We start from the raw sequence: 24,994 nt of genomic DNA, 5'->3' as shown, positions 1-24,994 counted from the left end.
GACCTGTCGCCTCCTTCGGGACTCAAAAGATCTAAACTTGCAGTAAAATTGGGAGCCAGACAAGCTACCAGTAGGTTTCAGCCAGAATTAGTGGATAACGTGCAGTTCTTGGCAAAGACCTTAAAATTAATTTCCCGTTCGTCCACAGTAATGATGTTTTAGTTTGGGACAACAGTTTGTTTTTTGTTTCTTTGCTTCCTTTGCATTTTAGGTTGGATGATCCAGGCTGAGCTGTGGTTGGTATGGTCCATGTGTGGGGTCTTTGTGGTGTTTTTTTAAAGCACCAGACATTATTCTCTGTATTTCTGTCTCATTTGGGGCAGCTTGAATGCCTTGAAAACTTGGCGTTAGAAATTCTACCGAGGTAATGCTTGTCTTCTATACCATGATCACACCCACTGAAAGCATCTGCTAACCCAGCAAAGGCGTATCAACATTTGAAATTCTGCTTTTCTTTTCGCTTTAATATTCACTGGTGCCAACTTTCCCTCTTTGATTCAGGTGTGAAGCGAGCAGCCCGTATATTCGTCCTGTTGGCTACTGCCAAGAAACTGGAACCCCACTGACAACACCACCTGGTATGTTGAAAGTGAGACTTATATCAGTCAAAAAACCTGCAAGCTTTATCTTCCACTTAATTACGTATTTGCAAGTTACGGTTTCCATTCTGTACTCCTTACTGACTGAAAAATATTATTGTTCATACTTTGTGCCACTGTGTTGTGTTTTGTTTCACAGCTCTTTCAAAAAATCCAACGGGGTTTGGTAATTTGTAATTGAATTTGATTTCAGAAGGGAAAGAACTTTGAAGCATTTGCAACATTTCCTTTAAGGTGATCTGGGATGAAGAGGAATCAGTATCTTAGTTTCATAGATAAGATGGAATTTCTGGAAATCAAAGAGTAACTGAAGCCACATCTCTGCTGCACTGGAATTCAGTAAATTAAGAGAATGTTGGCAGATGAAAAGAGACAAGAGCCTACAGGAAAATCAGTGTTGTTTTCAGGCCTTGGAAGTGCTCATCCACCTTAAAAATAACAAAAATTTAAAAATTATGTCTGCTGTTTGCTAGATTGACAGCCCTGGAGCAAGAATTTCTGTAATTACTGCGTACCAGGTTTAGCAGAGTGGGCAGCACTACAAGATCCCTCAGCACCGGAGGAATCAGCCTCTGTGCCTTTGCTGCAGATGCAGAAGGGCTTGTAAGTGCTCATTTTTCAGCAACACCACATCTGATCCTGCTCCTGGAACGTGCAACAAGGCTGTGGGGGTCACATCATCTCACGGTTTACCCGTGCCCCTGGCACAATCTGCACTCAGTTCTGATTTCTCTGCTGAGAGGTGTACATGTAGCAATTTGCAGACTGTCCTATGCATTTAGTCATTGCACCCTCCTGCCAAAAGGAAATGATACTGAGGTTAAAAAATACTGAAATAGGAAGGGGAAAAAATAGAGGAGTTTCTTAAATGTAGCTACCAGAGACATCCTGTTGTTGTTAGAGTAGCGCACCCATGTAGGTGTCTGAGATGATGGTAATGGCAATGGAGCCTTTTATCTTCAGACTGCTGGTTTTACTCAGCAATGGGTGAGTAGGTAGCAGGAAAAGAGAAGTTTCTGCAGTCTCGGAGACACACATAGAATAGTTAATAAAACAGGAGATTGATTTAGTGATGCCATCGCACATCACAGAATCCTCTGACTAGCTCTTAATTGGCAGCTTTCTCTCGAGAATAAGAGCTGATTAAGCTGTACAGAAGGGAACCCCTCAGGTTTTTCAGGTCGGGGTTAAAGCCCTGGGTAGAAGCCAGGGAAACTCGTGGTGCTGCCAGTGGTGGGTATGAATAAACAGACCGCTTTCCAGCGCTGCCCATTGTTAAGTGCTAAATTAGCATAACTGCCATGTATTACATAGCTGCTTTTGTGTTGTTTGTAACAATAAATGTGGGGTTTTCTTACTTAAGTGTTAATTCTCTGGGGTTTTTTTCAGGATACAAGGATTCCAAAGCCTTCTCTTGGGAGAAATACTTGGAAGAAACTAATTCCCAGGCAGCCCCAGCAAGAGCATTCAAACTGGTTGGTGAATCTCTTTGATTGTCCTTGATCAGGAGGGCGGGAGAAGCTGCTATTATCTGCTCTTTCTTGCTAGATGCTTTATTTGATGGTGGTTCACCATGTTTGTGCCAAGAGGGTAAAACTGGGTTTTTTACTTTGAGCCTTAGTTTAAGATCGTCTCTCGCTGCTGCTAAAACAAAACACACAGCAGACTACAAGATTGGACTAAGATCATCCTGCAGACTAAATCTCAAGATGGTTCTCTCAACCTTGGGAGCATGAGCTTTTGTTTCTTACATTTGAGTTCAGTGCGTTTATCTGGAAGCTCACTGTGAGCAGAAAACAAAGTCTCTAAAATAACTTCACAAAAAAAACCTTCCTACTTTAAAGTTGATTTTTTTTTTCTTAGCAGCTTCTTCCACACTGCCGACTTACCTTGCTAAACTTTGCAATATGTTTAAAAACTTTTCTGTGTCATTGTGACACTTGTCTTGATTCCTTTTGATGAAGTTAGTGCTGCAGGTTGGTACCTGCTGCCCTTCCACACATTTTGTTGGTGAGCTGCCTGGGACTGAGGAGGAAAAACAATCAGGGAGGCCTCAGCTAAGACCAGCTTGATAGTTGCTAGATTTCAGCAGGTGTCCAGTTGAAGTTGTTGCAGGTTGCGAGGTGGGTGTCAGGGAATTGGAAGAGGCTAGTTTAGTTTTGCCTCTTGGAGAGCTATAAGGCCACAGCTGCAGTTACCTGCAGCACAGTTTGGCTCGAAAACATCCCTTGGATTAAGGTTTTCCAGGGTTGGGAAGACATCTTCGATCCTGCAGCACAAGTGGAGCAGGAAAAGGAGCGAAACTGGTCACTAGGACACATTTGTTTCCCCCAGCTTAGGCTCCGCCTTTTTCTGAGCTGTGCTCATAACATCCCAACAGTGAGGAAGGGTGAGGAAGATTGTGAGGGAAGAGTGATTATAATCATCTTTTCATTAACCTGATCTTGTTCAAAGACACAATTTATCATCTCTTGCTAAAATCCTGACCTTTGCATGCAGAAGTGAAGAAGGACGTGTTCTGAATGAGCATCCAGTGCTGCATAACCCCCAGCTGAGGAGGTCAGAGGAGGAATTTGCAGTCAGTCATTTAAAGATAAATGGCAAGATTGGTAAACACTGTCTGTTACTTAGAGGTTTACATCCGTGGGTGCTACAAAGAGCACTCATCAGGCCAAAGAACATTCCAGAGTTTTTACAAAGTAGTTTGAGCACTGGGGTTTGAGAGAAGGTCAGAACCTGTGGGTGGGACACTCGGCCGCTGGAGCTGCTTCCAAGACAAACAGACGGCTTAATCCTCTAGGAAGCTCTGATCTGAACCTCTGAAGCAGTCTGCCGTGTGAGATCAGGAGCCAGAGCTGCAAAAGCATTTGAGTGGTTGATGAAAACTTGAGCATATTTTATTCCGAGACGGTGACTGGCTCTGAACACCCAGACTTCTTAGCATTCTGTTTGCAATCCTCTTTTACAGCGTCCTGCTCACGGGTTCCAAGTTAATATGAAGTTAGAGGCGGTGGACAGAAGAAATCCCATCTTGATAAGAGTGGCAACAATAGTTGACAAAGACGACCATCGCATTAAGGTATGACCTTGCTTCAAAGTGCAGAGCCCTTTTGCTGAGGAATATAATGATTGGCAGTACAGAAGAAATAACCATTTAGTATAAGGAGCAGCAAACAAGCCCCTTGCAGACGATTTAGCCTGCAGGCCTGCCCGACTGGAAATGATTTCTGTTGTTTTGTCCTGTTGAAATCTGATGGAATTGCCTGGTATTGCTGGTTACTGTTTTAATGTAACTATTTTGAAATAGCATTTGACAGTGTGATTTTCCATCTTTTAGTGATTTCTGTGTGATCTGTGTGAGTGATGGCAGCATTAATGTTCTGCAAGCTCCCTAACATTTTTTTTTTCCTAGCATACTTATAGGAAAACCCAAAGCAAGTTAAACTCTGGTACATGTGGGAAACAGCATCATTCTCCAGCATCAATATGTTACATAAATGGATTTTAACTAATTCTTTTCACATAAGTATGTTGCCAGAAAAATCTGTTGTGCTTTGGCTTTTGGGAAATTAAGTATCAGCCAGCTAAAGTGGAGGCTGCACTGATGGAGGTTCCTCGGCCACGGGTCTCCTTCCCAAAGGGTGGTGATGTGGGCAGGAATAGAGTTCACTCTCCATCAGCCATTTGATTCTCGGTTTCATCGCTGTGATTACAAGCGAAAGTCAAGTTCTGCCACTATATCGTAGTGCGATACTCAGTTCATAAATTTGAAACTTTGCTGCATGGATAACCCAGTTGCCTTTAAACCACAGTGACCCTTGGTCTCTGTTAACCTGACTTGCATCTGCACTATTACTAGTTACTTCATCCAGCAGAAAATTCTAGCTTGTTCACTACAAAACTCACTGAACTCGTTGGCTTTTATGGTGTTTTGGGATCCTCAGAAAACAAAACCATTAAATAAGCAATTCTGTTTGCATAGATTTAGTCTATGCTTTCTTGCAGCCCCTGGGATTTGACGGTGTCACCAGAATCTGGATGTTCTGTAAAACATAGATGCAGAGGTCAGGAAAACAAATAGTTACACTGAGCACAAAGGACAATTGTGCTTGACTGAAAGACTGGATGAATCAGCCCCAAGCTGAGCAAGGTGAAACAAAAGGGGAAGTTAAAATAAAAGCTGAGTCATGTCCTTAGCTGTATCTCACCAAGACTGTGTGCTTCTTTTAGATCCATTTTGATGGTTGGGATCGTAATTATGATTTCTGGGTCGATGCAGACAGCCCTGATGTTCATCCAGTAGGCTGGTGTGCAAAAACTGGACATGCTTTGCAAGTCCCTCTAGGTAAAGTAGCTGACATCATATTGTTACGTTGAATAATTTTCTGAAGTGCAGTCTGCTCTTCAGATGCAGGGAGCATTTTACAGATCTGTTTAATTTTTTTTTTCTTGTTGCCAGGTACAGTCGATCGAGTGGGAACAGTGGGACAAACGTGTCCTACTCCAGGCTGCCATGGTATCGGTCACGTCAGGGGACCACGATACGGAACACATTATACGTATGTATATAAGATCTTAGAACGGTTCTGCCTGCCAGCGGTCTGACTGCTGTCTGTAATAATAATGCAGCAACAAGCACCTGCACCGAAATGATCTCAGGGTGTTTGTTCTGGATAGTTATAACTGCAATTGCAGCTCCCTCTTGTGTCTAGATGTGCTGTTTCATCATAAATTCTGTTTATACCAGTAGAATCATTACAACTGCAGAGCAATCCAACATAGATTAATTCACTCCAATTTCTACATTTCAGCTAAACGGAAGATATTTTTTTTGGTAAAATAATATACGCAAGAACACCATTCAGGGAGCCAGTTAAAAAGGGAGAGAGTGGGGAGATTTAGCTGTTTTGTGCTCTGCCTTTTGATTTGAAATGTGCTCTTGGAAAATGAAGGTTTGCCTTGATTAAACTACTTTAAAGAGCAAGAAAACCATTTCAGATGGGTGGTCTGGAGATCTTGTAGTATATAATGTGGTAAAGAGCTTTGAGTTTTTCAGAGTGAAAGCTGCAGGACTCTTGTTTCATGAAATATTGTTCAGACAAGCAGGTTACAGAGGAAAAGCGCTTGTTCTCTGAGGTGACTCTTTAAAAACAACTTTGGTTTCTAATTCTGCCAGGTAATCCCCTGGTTTTCCACACCTAAAACTGAGGAATAACATCTCCCGGAGTGGTTTTGTCCTCAGTGTTTCTGGATTTGTTGATGGATACGTCTGCTTGAGGCTGGTACGCCTGTATGACTTAAAAGCAAGCATCATCATCTCTTTTGTTTTTTCTTTTTTTCTTCGACCCAGGTTAGTTGGCTGCCCATATTCTGATGTGAATCTCAACAGAGAAAACTTGTTACAGGACCGTCTGAGCGGGGAGAGACCTTCCCCCAGCAGCAGCCTGCAGAAAGCCAAGAGGCTGGAGCCTCCTGCGCCGTTCCTGCTGGGAGCGGGAGAGTCTTCTCAGGAGGACTCTCCCCAATCCAGGTGAGCTGAGCCCTGTTCTTGGGGAGCAAAAAGCATTTTACAAGGCCGGAAACCTCGAGAATGGGCAGAGAAGCAGCAGAGCATTGAGTTCATGTGTCTGAAATATTGACCTGTGCCCCAGACACTGTTAACACAGAGCAGTGCACTTTTATACCCTCATATGCCTTAATGGGTTTCTTGATTCCTTAATCCTCCTGCTCTGGTCACATTCCAACAAAGGAAATTGCATTCTGTCTCCATAAATTTTTTTTTGCTGTTTCAATTTAAAATATGTTCTTTTCCTTCGTTTCCTGTCCTAAAACTGTGAAGCAAGGTTATTTTGCACTATTAAACTGTAGCTGCAGTCCAGCCCAGAGTCGGCTGCACTACACTGGTAGGTGTAACGGCTCTGTGTGTATCACTTGGCAAACAAGTTGACCCCCTTCAGGTATTTTATTTCTTTTGTGTATTAGTTTTTGGACTGCAGGAGGCAGTTAAATTGTGTCAGGGGACAGACCTGGACATGACGGCTTTTGTTATTGCCACCTCTAGTCTGTACAAATCCAGTGTCACTAGGATGAACTACAGCAACACTTTGGTCTGTGTTGTATATGAAGGCTTATACATTTTAAAGTTAATTTGTTTTGCTTAGATTTATAACATTTTCAAGATATATTTGGCCAGCAAAAAGGAATATTTCTCTCCCCTCCCCAGCATCCGTGGCCAAAGTTTGCCTTGTCCCATCCCAGAATTGCACTGGAGTCTCAATTTGCTAATCTCAACACCAGAACTGATTGCATTTCAATTGTTTCACTGTTACCTTAAAGCTCTCTCAGGAGCTTTGGGGTTCCCTGAGAATAAATATTCTAAAACTGTAATATATTTCTGTTCTTCGAAGTATTTCATTTCCTGATAGTGGGAGGTCTGAATTCAGTATGCAAATCTGATAACACCCGACTGCTTGTCCTTCCTTGGGCAACTGTGTAGCTCAGTTTATGCATCCAGCTCAGCCATGGAGACTTTTAAATGTTATCCCGATGTATCAAAGATTCAAAAATCTTAAATCTCTTGATTTCCCCATAACACATGCTTCAGTGGATTTCTTGTAGTTGGTGGGATCAGAGCCTCTCTTCACGGGGACCGACTTATTTCACATAATCTCTCTCAATCCGCGCTGAAGAGTGAAAAAGCTCTTTATACGGTGCCAGTGATGATGATGGGGGAGAGGAAAGCTGCTACCACTAGATGGTAGTTGTTACTCAGTTGCAAGGAGCTTTGCTCTCCTGCAGGAAAAGGGAACAGAGGGTCTCAGCTTAGCTACTGTCATTTGTGTCTTTCCAGAAAATCCTCACAAGACAGTGAAAAGTCATGTCAAAGCAGTGTTCACAGTCTGTCGGAACAGTCTGAAAACAATCAAGAGAGAGACTGGGGAGAAGAAGATTCCTCTGCAGACATCAAAGCCAAACCAAAAAAGTAAATAAGATTTTTGTGATGGATTTGCATGCGTTAACAGCTGCGTTTCTCGATGCTGCTGCTATATCTGAAATACAGATGTGAATTACAACGTAGAACAGCCCAGTTTGATCAGAGATTTGCAGCATAGGGTTTTAGAATGACATGGTAAATCTCTTCCCTTCCTCCCATTATTTTGGACCCTCTCTTTCCTGTAGTAAACTCAACTCTGAGTTCTAGCCATGAATTTAATAGCACAGACCTTAGTTTAGAGTGAGAGGTCAGGGAAAATTTTTTGGTTCCTAAAAGTCCTGTTAACCTCTGTATAGAGAAGAGTTACATCAATTTGTGTATCTTCTGAAATGTTTTGTAATTGATGCTTTCAGGCTTGAATGCTCACATGCCTACATAAAGTTCCAGCTGGTGAAACAGGAAAGCAATGGGAAAGGTTGGTTAAATTTTATTTATTTTTCTGTGTGTGTGCATATATGTGCAATATACCACAGTCACATTTAAAACATCACAGGCCTTTTGTCTTTGATTTCACAGTCAAGAGAAAGCACATGCTGGAGGTGATGTTAACGGTACTCTTTCTTTTTTTAAAATGAGGAAGAAGGGTGAAATTACATAGGAGTGAAATGTTTAATACTTTGTAGAGTGAAGCCTTGTGTTTATTAACTGAGAAGACAAGCTTGCACCATCTCTTGTACCACTGGATACTCTTCTGAAGTGGCAAAGGATTTTCATTCCCCGAACAGCTGGTGACCGTTCTGCTGACAGCCCAGCAGAGGTGTCGAGGGAGACTTGCTCAAAACCTGGCAGATGGTCTTAAGTTCCGTCAGCTTCTTTCTTTAGACCCCACTGAGTCTTCAGCAACATAATCTGGATCATTTTGGGGTGGTGACTTTTTTAAGGTTCTCCTAAGGATGAAAAAGAAAACAAAAAATTAAAAGGAAGAACAATGCCTTTTTTTTTTTTTTTTGGTACATGACAGGTTAAGTTTAAAGAGAAGCTTTCTGATGTCACTTTAGCAAACCATATGCTTAACTTTCAGATTTACTATAAAAAGCCATTTCAGAGAACCAAGCTGACCAGGCTTTTAGGAGGATTTAACATAGTAATAAGTCTCCAATCCAAAATAGCTAAGCAGGCACAAACTGGGACAGGTGCCTAGCTTTTTTTTTTTTTTTTTTTAATACTCATTTTTACCTAGTGCTGACTTCTGCAGTGAGAGCTGGAGGAGCCTGCCAGCCCCAAGCTGCAGTTGCAGCTGGCCAGGAAAGCTGTCCGCTCTCCCTTTGCGTTCACCTTCAACAGAATGATGGAAATCGGTGGAGAGAAATTCCACAGTAATCCACTGACCTGTAATTTCACAATTACCCAGCGCTTTCATCCCATCGCTATTTAAACTATTAGAACCCTGCTTCCTTTTCAAAGGGAAAGTAATTTGTTTAGGCCGTGGTTTGGATGCTTACCCCTGAGGATTTAGTGAAGAAAAGGAGAGAGGTTGTGATAGAAGCAGTGCCCACCCAGCAGGGACGTGGCAGCACGTAAAACCTGGGCACCTCCTGGGACAGAGAGGTGGGGCGGCAGATGAGGGGTAGGTGACATGTTGTTACAAGGAGCATCAGCTCCTAAACTGAGCAGTTCCTACTCAGGCTTTATTTTTTTAAATCCTCCCTCTTTTGGTCTCAGAATTAGAGACCTGTATTTGATGCTGTCCCACATCTGGAGATGAGGTAAGGTGTCATAGCTGGGGACAGGGGAGTGACCTTGCACTAGATCAGGCGTTGCCTCCAGTACTGCTTTCGCTTGGACTGGTGAGCAGCAGGTAAATCATGGAAACTTGCTTTTTCTTTATAATACCATTTTCCTTTGCACTTTACACGTAGCAGCGGGCGCACCCTGCAGATCTTTACACACCATCCTACTAACAGCCTTTGTGCTGATGCCAAGCAAACCCAGCGAGGCGAGCGGCCGTACGGCACTGGGCGTGTCGAACCTTTTGGAAGGCAGGAACGAAACAGGAATTTTGTACAAGCAGCTGTACAACACTGGGCATGCTGAACCTTTCGGAAGGCAGGAACAAAATGGGAATTTTTTTAATATGGTTGTTGGGATGGCACCAAGCAGCCTGCGCACCCTGTTCACAGCCTGGCAGGGTGAGGGACGAGGGGACAGCACCCGTTACCCACTGTAAACCAGAGAAATGTTTCCCATCTTGTTTCCATCCTCTGCTTTGCTTCCTGTTGTATAACCAGGCACATCCCTGTAGGACCATGACTCTGCACTGCTCCAGTGATCTCATTAGGGAGGGGTGATTTCTTCCTCTTTTTTTTGCCTTGATTTTTAAAGCTTCCGTCACTTGACACACAAGGAGGGAGTTGATGTCTGGAGGTAGCGTGCAGCACTCCTGGCCTGGGGGTCTCCTGGGGAGCCCTGGCCATCAGCTGGCACACAGAGAGCTCTTTGCAGGCTGGCTCCAGCTGTGAGCTGGAGTGATGCCATTAGTTTCCAGGCGAAGATGCTGTTACCAGAACTCCTCCACCTTGTCAATAAAATGCTGCAAACATCTTCTCTGTTAGCAGCATGACATCATTTTCCAGGGAAGAAGCTAGCAATAAAGCCTCCAGCCTGGCAATCTTATCTTTTTTTTTTTCCCCTCTCAGGAGGGTGGGAAGAACGCCCTGAAAGCTCGGCGTGCCATGCAGTAGTCGTGCTGGCCCTGCCTTGCGTTTCCCTCCAGAGTGTGACCCTTCCTCCTGCTTTGTTGTAATTGCTCCCACTTGAAGCCTGGCTCTGACTTGTCTCGTTTCCTTTTCCAGACGCAGATTTGGATCTCCAGCAGGCCCTCCACCAGTCCATCTTTATGCCTTCCCTGGCCTCTAACCCGACCCATCGGCTCCACCTCTGCTGGGAGCAGCACTGCAAGCTCTTGCCGGAGGTCTCGGGCTTCACGGCCAAACATGTGGCCAAATGGAGCGTGGAAGAGGTGAGTTACCTGTTCCCTGCTCTGCTTTCACGGGCTGTGGGAATGACTGAGCCCTCACCTTCTGGAGTACTAATTGGAAGATATTTTTCCTTTCCTTGGCAATGCTTTTCTGTTTGCTTTGCATATGCAATAGCTGACTTAGCTAGAAGTTATACCCAAGTCCCTTTGTGAGGGAGGGGAAGGATCCCTGTTAACCCTCTGGTGTCCATGGCTCATTTCCCTGAGCAAGATTCCCTCCTTTCTTTTGTTTATTTAGCCCTTGATCCTTTAGTCCTCAGGCCTGAAACGCTCTGACAGCAGATTGCATTTCTCTCTGATCTCCCTCTCTCTCCTGTGACTTTGCTGCTGATTCACGTTTACATTGCAGATAATTCCGAACCACACTGTGCAGACCAGTCCTCCTGTGTCTCCCTGCCCGATTCCCCTGCAACAAAACTGCCCCCAGCCTGACCTGATTTCTGACAGAGGTAGCTGTGCAGCTGGGGATGTGTCTCTGCAGTCCCAGCTCTGGAAATGTCTCCTGTAATTAGGTGGTGTGTGAAAAAGCCAGTGTCTTTTGTGTGCTGAGTAGTTGGTTTTTGCCTCGATGCCTTGGGCATAAATAATATTTGTATCTCTACTTGAGAAATGGTGACGGTTTGGATCCTGGCGCTTAATTGCAGGCCATTTAATTCAGGAGAAGTGTGCTGTAATGTCGTGCTTGCAGGGATGTAGGTAACCCGCAAAGCAGCAAAAAGGTGCTGATCTTCAGAGACTTTTAGAAAGTGCATTTTCCCTAAGTGCCTCTTACATCAGATAAATCCAATCTTGCTTTTGCTCTTTATGCTGGAGGACCGCTAGGAGACTGGTGGGATTGCAGTATCACAGGAGATGGGAACCACAGCAACTGTGAAAGGGACAGAGCAATTAGTGTGGCTGGTTTAAAACTTGGTCCTTTTTTGTTGTCGTTTTGTGGGTTTTTTGTGATGAAGATGAGTTTGAATTAAATTCATAGCAAGGAGGAAAAAAATCTCTCTGAAAGCTTTGCTGTTAGTGTCCTTTTGAGAAAGCTTCCAATAACTTTTCCAAAAGGTCTTTTAGAAAATCAGTTAAGGCAGAAGCAGTTAATCCTCTGACGTGAAAAATCAGAATCTCTTTCTTTTGGATAAAACATGTTTCATGGAAGAAGAGAGTCAGGATACAAGCCAAATAAAATTTGTCCTTTGCAGTTGACCTTTAAAGCAACTGCTGAGTAAATTTAACTGGGATATTAGTTTGATAACGGATGAATGTAAGCAGGAACCATGGGGCATGAATGCAGGGCATGCTGGATAGAGCGGTTCAAAACCCAGAATACACTCAACTGTGCTCTGTGCTGCAGCCTGAAACAACCGATGAAGCCTTGACTGCCAGCAGGAGTGTGAATGGAGCATTAAAAAGATGAGTCGCAGCACCGCAATGGACTGGCTAAAGTCATTACAGGTTTTTGGCTTGAATTTCAGTAAAGTGGATCTAGTTTTGCAAATTATGCTCATCACAAATTCCCACAGGAATCAATTTGGTCTCTATTTGAGCACTCGCAAGATCAGCATGTGTGTGCAGTGAACGTAGCCACAGGTCTGGAAGATGAAAGCAGCAGGGCTCTCTCTGCTTTAGTGAGTCCAAACTGGATTTGATCTGTCGGCATTTGGGCTCCTAACGTCTTCCTACAGGGCAAACATTTGCCTTTGGGTTGTGCTTTGAACTCTGCTGCACAAAGGAAGCCACTCTGCTGCTGTGAAACAAGAGCAACGGGGGTGTAAAATTCTCCTTTGCTTTCAAACTGAAGAACTGTTTTTATTTTATAAAACCCACATTAAGGAAAAAAAAAATGTTGCTTCAATTCTCCATTGGCTGAGAACAGCTGAAGTGGCAGAGCAGCAGTGGTATTTAGGGGGCCTCAAGCAAAGAAACTCTGCTAACACTGAACCATCAACAGGAGTAGGTATTAATACTTTATTTTAGCTGTGTTATTTATCAAAAGCTTCCTGTCATGTTTTCAGGGCACAGCTAGTGAGGGATATTGAATCGCAGAAGAACATTGGTTTTCTCTAGCCTGTGGTGTTTTGGCCTCATGCACCTGAACCTCCTTTGTCCCTCAACTGCCATGGCTTGGTTTGGGGACTCTTTTTTCCCGCCCCCCCCGCCCCAGCCAGGCAGGTCACTGCAGCTCAGTGAAACCCAGGGCCTGGCTCACGTCCTTCTCTCCTGTATTCTCCTCTTTCCCTCTCTTGTCTCCATTTCTGGAAAACCCTGAGACTCCTGTTTGTTCTAAAGGCCGCTCCTGTGGCGCAGAGTGCTCCCAGTGTCCTTCCAAGTGAGGTCTGGGACAGATCAAAGGCCTGTCACTTGGCGTCGGTGACAATAGCCAGCAGCAGTCGCGCAGGGCAGGACACAGAAGTCAGGCAAGCTCAAATCATTCCCCGGAGATTTCCACCAGCCTCCCAACACCACAGACAGTAAAGGGCACTTACCGTCTTGCCCCCAGGGCTCCAACTGTCTCTTAAATTCTGGAAGGTACCAGACCCTGCAGAAGGATTTTCATTTGTGTTTTAATTATGGGGGCACAGGATTCAAAAGGAAAGTAATATTTTGTTACTTGTTTATGAGTTCGCTCTTGTACAGAAGAAAATTTGGAGTCACTGCCTGATGGAGACGTGGATTTTAGGGGTTCCCTTTAAAACGGAACTGTCCCTACCAGCCGAAGATAAGGGCAAAACACGAGAGGGATGCTCTGCTTTCAGATTGCATAACAGAAACAACGGAGTCAGAGCTTTTCACCAAAAATCGGCTTCTGCCAGGGCAGAGGAAGCCCAGAGGGCATGCTGACAGCTTCGGAACTGCAGGAAGGGAATGAACATTAGTCAAGTGGTGGGATCAGCTGGAGATGCAGTGACACGATTTAGGAGGGAGTCTGACAATCCTGAGTTAAAGGGAAGCTCACATTTGACAGTGACCCCTCCTAACTGTTTGTCTGTGTTCACAGGAGAAATGTCACATCTGTAATAACTCAAATGAACATGCCTTGTGAAACAGAGCTGTTCCTGCAAGGGAGCATCCAATTAGCGTGAGATGTTTGATCTGATTATGCCTCGATATACAAATCTCCTATGAACCAGTGAAGCTGCAGCTGGAGAAGACAATAAGTATTAAGTCATCCTCCGCTGCATTCAGGGCTGTTCCTTGCACTGTTTCATGTTATATAATGTAACCCAAGGGCTGCTTGCATGTCTCTGGGGAGATTATTCTAAATGGTAACAGATTTCCTGCTTAGAAAGGTTTTCCCTAATGTGAAATGTAAAATTAACTTTTACTCCTTTAATCCTGTTGGTTTCATCAATCCTGTGCCACCCACCACGGATTAAATAAACCCAAAACTCCTTTTCTTCGCAGCTCTTCTGCTTTCTGTATGTTGGTAAACCAGCAGTGCTCATTCAGTTGATTTATCTTGTCTCTTAAAGGCATGTCATCATGGGAAACTGTCTAAATCCTTATTTTACTTTCCAGAAATACTGTAGAGAAAGTGAAGTTGTACATGGGTTTAAAATAGTATTGCCATATATGGTTTTTAATCTGTAAAAATATTGTTGATATTTTATAAAGATCCTTTTGAGCAATGGAGGAACTGGACTGTTACAGAAAGATAAATGCTCAAAAGGCAACAGAAAGTATTACAGGTAGCCAGAATACACTTTGCAGGGGTTGCAGCAACAACCCAGTAATGATTTTCATATATACCCTTCATTAATGAGAGAGCTGTAAGTATTAAAGTTTTTAAAATTATTGCTTATAGAACTCATATATGGAACTACAACCTCTTTGCTTGATGACACCCCATTTTAATTGTGCATGTTTCTCTTTTCCCAAATGTCATTGCAGGTGGTGAGCTTTATCCAGCGTTTACCGGGTTGCAAAGAACAAGCGTCTGTTTTCAGGGAAGAGGTAAGTCGAGGCTGGCCAAGTCCTGTGCGGTGCCACTGGCGGGTCCCGTGGCAGCGAAGGGGTTTTGTACCCCATTCCTCTGGAGTTCCAGAGAACATAGACATGCTCAGACTTGTCATTAAAGTGCCCGTGACATTTAGGAGGCAGCTTCAGCATCGAGCACAGCTAATTACATTCTGCTGCTTTAAATTTCCCCTGCAGCTCCGATCACTGAGCTTATGCTTAACATCCTGTCTTGGACTATTGTGTAGAGGGTTTGGCATCGCTATAAAGATGTCCTGTTGGAATGGGGCAATGAGAGCTCATCTGCTCCCTCTAACGAGCGCATGTGCCTTTCTTGGAGAGGCTGAGGGGCGCGAGGTTCCCCGGGAATCGCTGGCTGAGGTGAGAGCAGGAGGGGAACCTTCCTCCAACAAGCGGTGGTTGGAAAATCAGAGCGTCTCCTGCGTGCGGTGTGTTCCGTCATCGCCATGGCTGCTGAGAAACTTGGTTTTAGCATGCTGCTTTACTCGGACCATCGACATGTATGCTCTGTTGGGTGCTTTGGCTTCCATGCGCATCGCAGGGGAGACTGGGAGATGCTTTATGAGCCCCTGATGAATTTGCACAGACGTCCCTCCCCTTCTGTCACCCGAGCTTTACTGCTGGAGGGGAGGGGCTGTGCCTTCTCTGTACGGAGGAGAAGCGCTGCACGCAGTGGCGACGGTAAAGGGCAGGTTTGTAACAGATGACAGCTCCCCGGAGCTGGCTTCCTTTCAGGACGAATCAGGCTGTAGTGCATTTTATGGGAGTTATGTATCTGTATTTTGTTTTCCCTTATTTTAAAAGACATGCACACACACCAAATAAAAAGCAAAAGAAATGGAGGCTCACAAAAAGCACTGTTAACAGCATAACAGTGTAGTGGGCTGCTGTTTAATTAATATAGTGAGAATAATGAAATTTATTCAAATGAAACAATCAGTGTAGCTGATAGTAAAAGGTGTGTTCTGATTTCTAGTGAAGATGTATTGAATTTGGTCAGTAAAATGTAACTAGCAAATCTTCTAACGAATCCAGCCATTCACAACGTGTTTTATTTCGTTTAGCCATAATTTAAACAGGTCCTGAACACGGTGACAGCTTTCTGGTTCAGAGAGCAGATAACCACGTTCTATTTTAATACCTTCTGCAGACTCAAAGTACGATTCCCTCTGCCAGATGAGAGGGGCTTGGGTTGCTTTTCAGATTTATGCTCAACCAAATTGTCAGTTTGAAATTAAAACCCTTTTAGCAGTTTGGCTTTGGCCAGAGTTCAGGTGTGAGTGACAGGACTGCAGAACTGTACCCGCATTGTCCATTAGCTGTAATCAGGCATCTGCTTTAGGAGAAATAAATCCCTTGCAGACTCTTCTTGGCGGGGAGAGGGGTAAGTTGCTGCTTACGTTAGGAATGAAGAGAACAAATTGTGCACAGAATTTTAAAAACCATCCCAAGAAGATGGAACAAAAAAATGAATAATAAAGCACAGGCACTGATATTGTGCTTGTTTCTAGGTCCGGTTCAGGGGAGATCTGTTTAAAATAAGCACCTCTGAGGCAATGCAGTGAAAATGAAGCATAGTAATAATATTGGACCCAAAAGCATTTTGAAATGTAGGACTGTTTTCCAGCACTTTACTCTTGACTCTGTATTATTTAATTTAAGCAGCAGTCCATTTGTTTCAAGCTATTTTTAACATGTTCATTGCGGTAGTGTAGACTCTAGGCAGCGTGCAAATAAAATTCGGGGACGCTGTCTGTGGACTGGGAGCACTGCTGTCATTTCCAGTGTACGTACTGGGAGGTTAAGTAACTTGCTAATGGTCTCTTCTGTGGTTAGAGAAGGGGAAGCCAAATCTCCTGGCTCCCAGCTCTTTGCTCTAATTGTATGTTTGTCCAAGTTTATTCAGCGTAGCCTCTTCCACCAGTCACTGGTGTCCAAAAAAGCTCTAGGTGTGAACACTACAGAAATAGAAGAATTATTATTCTGGATGAGTTGAGTGTCCGGTGGTGTTGTCTGCACTGGTGAACATCAAGTGAGAGGATGAGACACTGTCAGTCTCCGTAAATGGACTTTAATGGAATAACTTAGGGAGACACACATTGTTTGTCTGTGTCCATTGATCTTCAGCTTCTTCCCTGCAGTGTTTGGGGTTTATATTAATTATATCTGTATTTTCTCTGTGGATGTTCTTGCAAAGCCAAGTAAATTTTTAACCTCTTCTTAATATGTTATGATTTCACTCGCTGCTAACTAGAGCTTCCTGTATTTTCACAAGGTAGTATGTTTTTCACTTTCTTGCTTGAAGTGAGAATCCTGCCTATCTCTTGATGTTAATCTTTATTTTATTTTGTGTTTCCAACCTCTAGCAGATAGATGGTGAGGCTTTCCTGCTCCTCAACCAGAGCGACATTGTTAAAATACTCAGTATCAAGCTGGGTCCCGCGCTGAAGATCTACAACGCCATTCTCATGTTCAAGTCTGCAGAAGACAACTGACAAGAGCCCTTCGGCAGAGCCCACGAGGAGCTCATGGGGAACAGATCTTCAACAGATCTTCAGCTTCGGCTTTACAATATGCCCAACAGGCAGATTGGAACTCAGAAGTACTTTCGTGGAACTTCTTAAAAATATTTTGAGGACATAATAATCCTGCCACAGTCTGGAGTACAGGGCAGCTTCACTTCCAAGAAGAGGATATTATTATATTTTGTAATTGCATTTGGTTTTGGTATATCAATCTCTTTTTGAGATGTAGAAGAAACCTCCGGTTATAAGGGGAATCCAGGGTAACATTGGTGGAGCTGCAATAGCGAGAAGAAAGCTTTGAGTGAAGTGGCTGCTGTGTCCAGCAATAGTGCCTGAAAGAGAGACTGTGTTATCACCAGCATGTTTAATAGTCTGTATGTATAAAAACTCTGAGAAAAGAGCATAAGACAATAGGAAAAAGATGCACTTCAGAGCCACTCACCTGTATCCTTTGATGCTGTGACCCCAGAGCTGACCTTTTTGGGACCGATTTTTAAATTCCAGTGTCTCCTGGTTGTTCTAATGCCCTTGGCTACTGGGCTGCTTACACCCCAGCAGGAAGGTACTATGGGCAAAGGGTTTCCACCAGCCATGGTTTGCATCGTTTCTGGTAACAAGTAAAATGTTCTCATTCATGTCACCAGCGAGCAGGGAACGAGCCCTGTGTAGGTGGGCTTTGGGTAGGCAAGGATCTCTCCAGAAGGTATCTCCCACAGGAGACAAAGATCAGTATTTTAGCTGTAATTCTCCTGTTTGCTGTTTGGACCAGGAACATCTTACGGCAAAATGGCACAATCAGGAGCACTTGAGAATTTGATGGGTTTGTTTTTGTCACCTCCACTGTCAGGTGAATGCCAGGAATAGGAGTTGGAAACCCAGCAGTGGCCAGCATATGAGTACAGATGCAAACAGATTTCCTAGAAACAATTTGCTTTTATTTTTGAGCTATTGAAGCTCATGAACATGTAGTGTTTTAGCCTTTTCAGCCTCCAGATGGACTCTGGTGTGTTCTGCCAAAGAGTCAGTGTGCTGGAGCAGTGGGACATGGCTCCTCTGCCGCTGTAGTGACAAGGCAGGCAGAGCACACAGGGAATTTTGGAGGAGAAATGGGGTTTAAACAGCAAAATGAGGGAAAAATTCCTTCTCAAAAGAGAGAATTGATCTATGTCAGGGAGGAAGCAGAGCTTGTGGCTGTGTTCTGTCCGTGCTCTCCTGGTGGAGCAGGGCACGAGTATTTCTTGCTCCGCTCAAACTCAGAGCATCATTTCATGAACGTGCCCACGGGACTGCGATGTCCTGGGTGGGGGATTTCCACGCCGTCCCTTCCAGAGCTCTTCTCTTCCCGTGGAAGCCCTGGAAGAAGCGCTGGGCCCTGCTGGGGCTCTGCTCTGTGTTCCATCCATGCCTGGCAGCATGCTGGCTCCTCACTCTTCCTCTGGCTGCTCTCCCTGATAGATACTTGCCTGTTCCGGAGTTTAGCTAGACCCACCATAGCTAGGAAAGCCTTTCACCCTTCGTTCAGAGCTGCCAGGCTGAATCTTCTGTGTGTGGACCCTTCTGAGCGTATTTACACGGTGTTGCCGAAGGCAGCCATGCCATCAGCCTCTGCCCAGGGCTACGTGGATTTCTCAGGGCTCTGCATCCATCCGTAGGCACCTCAAACTCCCTCATGTACTTGGCATCTCTGTCACCAGTGTTGTGCCGTAGTCTCAGCCCCGCAGCTTCTTGGAGCACCGTTGGGAACAGAACGAACGCGCTGTCCGTGACCGTGTGGGCGGTGACAAAGGGAACGTGCTTGGTCTTCCTTTCCCAGTCACTCCGTGTCCTTTGTCCAACCCTCCGGCTGCTGAGAAGGTCCGTGTGACTTGCCTAAAGTCCTGAGTTCCTTAAAACTGTAAATAGAGCAGAATCCACACCTCTGAAGCCTTTCAGTCCTGGATTGATATATAGAGCAGTTTGTCTCCATACTCTGTATTTTTGTATAAGGTGTTAAGGAGTTAAAGCCTTCAACAGAGAAGACATAGGGTTGGTGGGATATTTAATAGTCGAAACATTACATATCAGCCAGGCAACTTCGGGAGAGAAATGTAATGCAGTGTTAAGGACTAGATATGAATTTAATTTATTAAAATACATTTTTAGTATGATAACCAGGATATTCACCAAAGAGTCACATTCCTTTATCCCACTCTGCGCATCCAGCGTCAGTGCAAAGACTTGAATTGTAAGCGGCATGTCCCAGACTCTGACACAACTCGCCTTCTAGGCAAAGCAAAATTGTTCCCTGACAACTGGAGCGGAGGATCCGTAGCTGGATTGCGCTGTTCCCAGCTTTCCACCAACTTCCAAAATAACCCTGAACCCTTCTTTGCTTCAGTGTGACCCCCAGCCGGGTGGGGTGAGTGCAATTTTGCTTTGTTCTGGTTTGCAGCGAGCAGATCCTGCCAGATTTTCTGTTTTACCTCCTTCCTTTGGGAAACCAAGTTGGAGGACAGCAGATTGCCTCCGGCAATAAAATAAAATATAATATTATTTCATCTCTTTTACTATATATAGATAGAGGATGAAGAGAAATCGGTGAAACAAGCAATGAGATTCTAGTCGCTGAAATTATTCAAACAGAAATCTTTAATCCTAGAGGCTTCCAAGCCAGCTGGATCAAAGATGAAAATGTGTACTTGGAGTTTGTTCGGTGACAGCAAGAGTAGCGCTTCCAGCAAGGAGGAAGGAGGAACCTTTTAGGGGTAGAAGAAGGAAGAATGTGCTTCTTGTGCCTTTTTTTTTTTTTTGGTAATTCAATAATTGTCTTTGCAGAGCAAGCAAGAATGTGCACATATCTATGACTGACTCCTTTTCCAAATATAGCTACATCCTAATAAAATCAAGCAACTTCACAATAATGCAAGGGCAAAATGATTTCCAGTGTCTTCACTGGACGTGTTTAAAATTCCCTAATATTTACGAGGCAAAAAAACCAACCTAAACCAGCTCATTTTTTAGCCCCATACCTTAGGAATCCGTTGGTTGCTGATGCCGTTTTGTTAGTCAGTGGCTTGTTTTGCTGCCAGACTCTGCCTGGACAAACCCGGCTGTGCCTGTTCCCAGTCCTGAGCCAGGCCTGTGTCAGGGTGAGGGGTCTGCAGATGCCTTTGATTGCCTGATGCCTTGTTGTCTGATTTAAAACATGCACTTTGAAGCAGAAAGCCAAAAGTTGTAGCTCTGTGGTGAAAACAGCTGAAACTGGTTAATGCCACCTGGTTTAGGAGGGCTTTGTCTGTGAAGCATCAGCAGAAACCAGCTGTGGGTCCAGCTGAACCCAGAAGTCACTTAGAAATGTAAATATATTACTTAAAAGCAACCTCCCATGCAATTGGGAAGTCTCAGTTCTCAATTAAAATAGATCTTATTTCTGGATATGGTTTTGTTCCCATATCCCTCGTTTTGAAATCCAAAATGATCAAATTTTTCTCCTTTTTTTTCTCTCCTCGGTAGAGAGTCCTGTTAATATTTTTCTGTGCCATGACCAACGATCATCCTTGTAATCCAGTAGCAACAAATTTCTGCTCTGGGTAATGAATCGCATGGAAGTTGGACAGAGAAGCATTTGGCAGCACCGATAGCAAAACTCCACAACCAAAGAAAAAAAAAAAACCAAGAAAAAAAAAAACCAACATTCAGCCCAGGGGATAAGCTAGTTCAGCTGTAGAAGATTTCCTGCCTGCTACTTTCATGCCCTGCTTAGGGATTTATACGACAGAAAGCTTTAAAGTTTTTGACATCCTCTCCATCATGTGACGAGCGAGCTTATTTTGGAAATTCCTGTTACTTGAACTGGAAACACGTGCAGGGGAAGGGAGTGAGTTGTCTGGGTTCAGCCTCTGAAATGTTTGCCTCTTCTAAACCAAATACTTGAGCTTTTCGACACTAGCCATGTCATTGCACTCCACTGATGCTTTCTTCTGGAAATGTGAATAAAATTAATATAAGTTCAAACCTGACTCATTCTTTCCGTGCTGGAGTCTGAGCTTGGCAGGTGCTCGCAGGGACACTGGGCTGGTCATCGCGGATTTTCCCGGCTTTGTCCCCTGGTTTTCCTTCCCCTAAACCTGGCAATGAAAACACAGGGCAGCATTTTCATCTTTTTTATCTCTTTTGTCAGGTGGAGCCAAGCCGTATATTGGAGCTTTTGGTGATTTATACACAGGACAGTGTCAGCCTCAGCCAGCACCATCCGCTGTGGCCACGTCTGATTCCCAATTCCCTCCTGCTGCTGACAAGAGTATTTTAATCCATCATTATTTCCTATTGCAGATCATCCCAGGGCTCCGGTGTCCTCCTAAATCTGAGTGTTCAACAAAAACCAGCAAGGACTTGTTATCAGTATGAATCTATGTTAAAGCTCTGCATTTTGGATTCTTTGCATCTGTTTTACATTCCTCAGTGCCCTATTGGGCTTCTTCACTGTGTCAGCTGTAACAACTTTAATTAACTCACCTGGGCATTTGTTTCTGCTCTAATTGTAATCAGCTGAGAAATTGCAAAACACTCTGCAACACTCAGTCGGTTGGTTTTCCCCCAAAATCAGGTGGCAGAAGCTTTTGTCCTGATTTTCACAAAGGTGTTTCTGATAAAACCCAGAGGCTGAAGCCAAGGGCAGGAGGGGATCGGGGTGGCTGAGATCAGCAGACCTTCCAAAACTAAAAATATTGGAGAGCTGGCACCCAGCCATTATTTCTAAACTATCCCATCATCAGGGTAAACATTTGTTCTCATAGGTTTTTCTCTTCCAAGATTTTTTTACTTCTATTTAAACTTCGGCTTGTTTGCTTTTGTTACCGTGATTGGATTCCGAGTTGGGTTAACTTGGATGCTTGTTGCATGCTCGGTAACATTAAATTTTGCTTTTCCTTGCTCTGTTAGTTCCCTCGGGGTTCTGCTGGGATGCATGCCTGTGTTGTTGCACTTGTGATATCTGAATTTCTCTGCAGAAGGGATTTTTTTTTAACCAAGATTTTGATGGAGAACTCTTAACAGGGTGCATTAATCACCCAAATGCCTGATTATATTTGCAGAATATTCTGCTCAGGCAGACATACAATTTTTTGTCCCAAGTCATATTTCTCCTTGAGCAGGGAAAACCTGCTTGAATGCTCAAATCGCTCTGTGGTCAGTCCTGACTGCGTTCCTTAGGCCTGGTTTTTCCCCTCATGCCGAGGCTTTGGCACAATTCCTGGTGGGGTTTGCACACCCACCCGAGGGGGTCTCCGGTTTAAGGTGAAGGCGAAGGATGGTGGCAGGGACATGCCACCTGCATCGCTTTTTTGCATTGTTGTTTGGTGATTCAGGCTGGACATGAGGGTGGTGAGAGCCTGGCCCAGGTTCCCAGAGAGGTGGTGGCTGAACCATCCCTGGAGACACCCCAGGCCAGGCTGGACGGGGCTCTGAGCAACCTGAGCTGGTGCCGATGTCCCTGCTCACGGCAGGGGGGCACTGGGGGAGCTTTAAAAGTCCCAACCCAAACTATTCTACAATTTGATGGTCTCTCTCCTCACAACCCTGGTTCCAGCCCTTCAGACCAGCTCGAGCCACATGAGCAAAATTCTTAAACTCTGCCCATCCCAAATGCTTGTCAAACCCCTGTAATTACACTGAGCTTTGGCAGCTGTGTCTCAAGGGTTGCATTTGCACGTGTTCCAGTGAAGCAGGTGAGCAAACCCAAGCCTGCACTTCCAGAAGAGACATCATCATTGTCATCATCGTTATCCTCTCCCTCGTCCCCATGGAGGACAGCGGTTCGCAGCTCTGCCATGAGGTACGTGCATAAAACTTCCCTTGTTGCATTTCTTTGCTGAAGTGTTGTGTTTTCCCATTGAGGAAGGTGTGACCTGCTGTGCTTGCTGGGAATTGTGTGATTTTGATCGCTTGCACAGAGCTGTAAGCTCCCCCTTGAGCAGCCCCTTCGTTCTCATTAAGGCTGCTGTGAAAATTTGCCAAAGGGGTGAATGCAGCTGGTGGGGCTACAGCCAGCACTGGGGAAAAAGAGTGTCTTACCTCCAGCCCCCTGTGCAGCACAAGAAGTGCCTGGCCATCCTCTTCATCCTCCTTGGAGGACGCGGTAGAGCAGTGTCGGTGTCCCCGTGGTGTCATGTCCCCGCACCAGCAGCCTCTGCCTTTACAGCCGGGGTGCTGCAGCCTCTGGAGACCTGGGGGTGATGGGAGGCTGCTGACCTTTGCTTTTGGAGTTTAAGAACCGGTATTTGCAGACATGTTGGTCCTTTCCCCAAATAATGTGCTTGTTCCACTATTTACTGGCTTTGCGTCTCACTTCCCCTAATATTTCCTTACATCCTTGCCACCAAGCACAGCCTCAGCTTATTAATTGCCCTGCGATACTTTGTCCTCTACATTATTCACCATCCAGACACTGTTAATGTAAGCAAGATATTTTTTTTTCCCTTTTGGAGACGGATGCATTTGCTGCTGGAATGTTTCCAGCCATTTTTCTCAGAAACATGCTGGAAGGGTATCGGTGCCGCAGCCCCGCGAGGTGCTGGCGTGGGGGGCTCTGGTATCCCCTCCACAAACCGCTTCCCCACCAGCTCCCATCCTGGGCCGTGGTACCGGCGCCTTCAATCACATGGGTGTTGTGCTTCCATTAGAGTTTGTCCTCAAAAACAAGGCTCTGGTTTCACCAGGGTCAACCTGATGTCCCAAAAAAACCCAAAAAAAGGTTGTTCCAAACTCGGATGGTTTCCGTGGCTGGGGTCGTGGCTGTGCTGGGTTGGGGTTGCCAAAACGCCTCCACTTCATGCACCGTCCTAAAACTCGAATAAAGCTTTTCCGCCCTGGGCTCGGGCACCCGGGCACGCGGCTCTGGGTTTTGTTATCCCTGGCAGAAACGGAGCGCAGGGAAGCTGTGGTATGTCTGTGCGTTACAAAGCAGGACCACACAACTATTCAATGAGTCTAGATGGTTTTTGCACCGTCTTGAACTCGTCTCTCTCAGGGATGGAATTGAAAAAGGCCAGAGAAGAGGCTCGAATATAAATTTCCCTTTGCGAGAGCACGTCTCTGCTGCTGGTCGTTGGCTGGGGAAGGTCTTGCTCTTTGGTTTCAGTGAAAAACTTTTAAAGTGTATTCAAAAGAAACACAACAGTTGAAACATTGATTTTTTTAAAAAATCTTTTTATTTCTTCTTCCCATGAAATGAATTATTTTGCTCCTTCTTGCACTGCACTAGAGCACCATGGGCTGAAAGAATTAACCTGATTAGTCTTCAGAGCTCAGTAGCACCTGCTCAGTTTTTCTCTCTGGGTTGTTTTTCCTCTCCGGTCCTGCCTGTGGTTTTTCCCTGCCTGCTCAGCTCTGCTGCCCTGTGCAGCCACTTCCCCATCAATCAATTCTTCGTGCAATCGGTTAATTCTGCCACTATCCCGCAATCAATTCTCATCCATGAACGCTGCACACACATGGGTGAACCCACGGGCTTCTCCTGCTCTTCACCCCCATCCCTCCTTTCCCCACCTTCCCAGCAGCATCCTGGAGAACAGGAGCTGAGGGGAGACCTCCTGATCTCTGACCTGCCTGAAAGGAGCTTGGAGCCAGGGGGGTCGGGCTCTGCTCCCCAGGAACAAGCGCCAGGACCAGAGGAAACGGCCTCAGGTTGCACCAGGGGAGGTTGAGGTTGGATCTGGGGAACAATTTCTTCCCCAAAGGGCTGTGGGGCATTGGAACAGGCTGCCCAGGGCAGTGCTGGAGTCACCATCCCTGGAGGGTTGGACAGACGGACACGAGGTTCTCAGGACATGGGGCAGTGCCGGGGTGGGGGAACGGTTGGACTTGGTGATCTTAAAGGTCTCTTCCAACCTAAACAAGTCTATGATTCAAGCCCATGGTAAGCAAGTATGGGAGATGTGTTGGTGCGAGTGGGACA

General features: G+C 45.0%; 1 protein-coding gene across 4 annotated transcripts in view; it reads left to right on the top strand.

Annotated features, from left to right (window-relative positions):
* Positions 1-21,054, top strand: part of LOC135997744 (lethal(3)malignant brain tumor-like protein 3) — a 42,500-nt gene extending 21,446 nt beyond the window's left edge. For all 4 annotated transcript variants that reach the window (XM_065650590.1, XM_065650589.1, XM_065650593.1 and 1 more), the window contains 11 exons: positions 502-578; positions 1,989-2,074; positions 3,568-3,678; positions 4,830-4,944; positions 5,059-5,158; positions 5,950-6,129; positions 7,450-7,581; positions 7,947-8,008; positions 10,386-10,552; positions 14,450-14,512; positions 16,903-21,054. In XM_065650590.1, the coding sequence (XP_065506662.1) occupies positions 502-578; positions 1,989-2,074; positions 3,568-3,678; positions 4,830-4,944; positions 5,059-5,158; positions 5,950-6,129; positions 7,450-7,581; positions 7,947-8,008; positions 10,386-10,552; positions 14,450-14,512; positions 16,903-17,031 (1,222 nt within the window). In that variant the 3' untranslated portion in view covers positions 17,032-21,054. The remainder of the gene's footprint in view (positions 1-501; positions 579-1,988; positions 2,075-3,567; positions 3,679-4,829; positions 4,945-5,058; positions 5,159-5,949; positions 6,130-7,449; positions 7,582-7,946; positions 8,009-10,385; positions 10,553-14,449; positions 14,513-16,902) is intronic.
* Positions 21,055-24,994: the final 3,940 nt, after the last annotated feature.

This window comes from Caloenas nicobarica, chromosome 23, assembly GCF_036013445.1.
Source record: "Caloenas nicobarica isolate bCalNic1 chromosome 23, bCalNic1.hap1, whole genome shotgun sequence".
NCBI classification, from domain to species: Eukaryota; Metazoa; Chordata; class Aves; order Columbiformes; family Columbidae; genus Caloenas; species Caloenas nicobarica.
The sequence above is the reverse complement of the archived record's forward strand: the minus strand, read 5'-3'. Positions and strand labels throughout refer to the sequence as shown.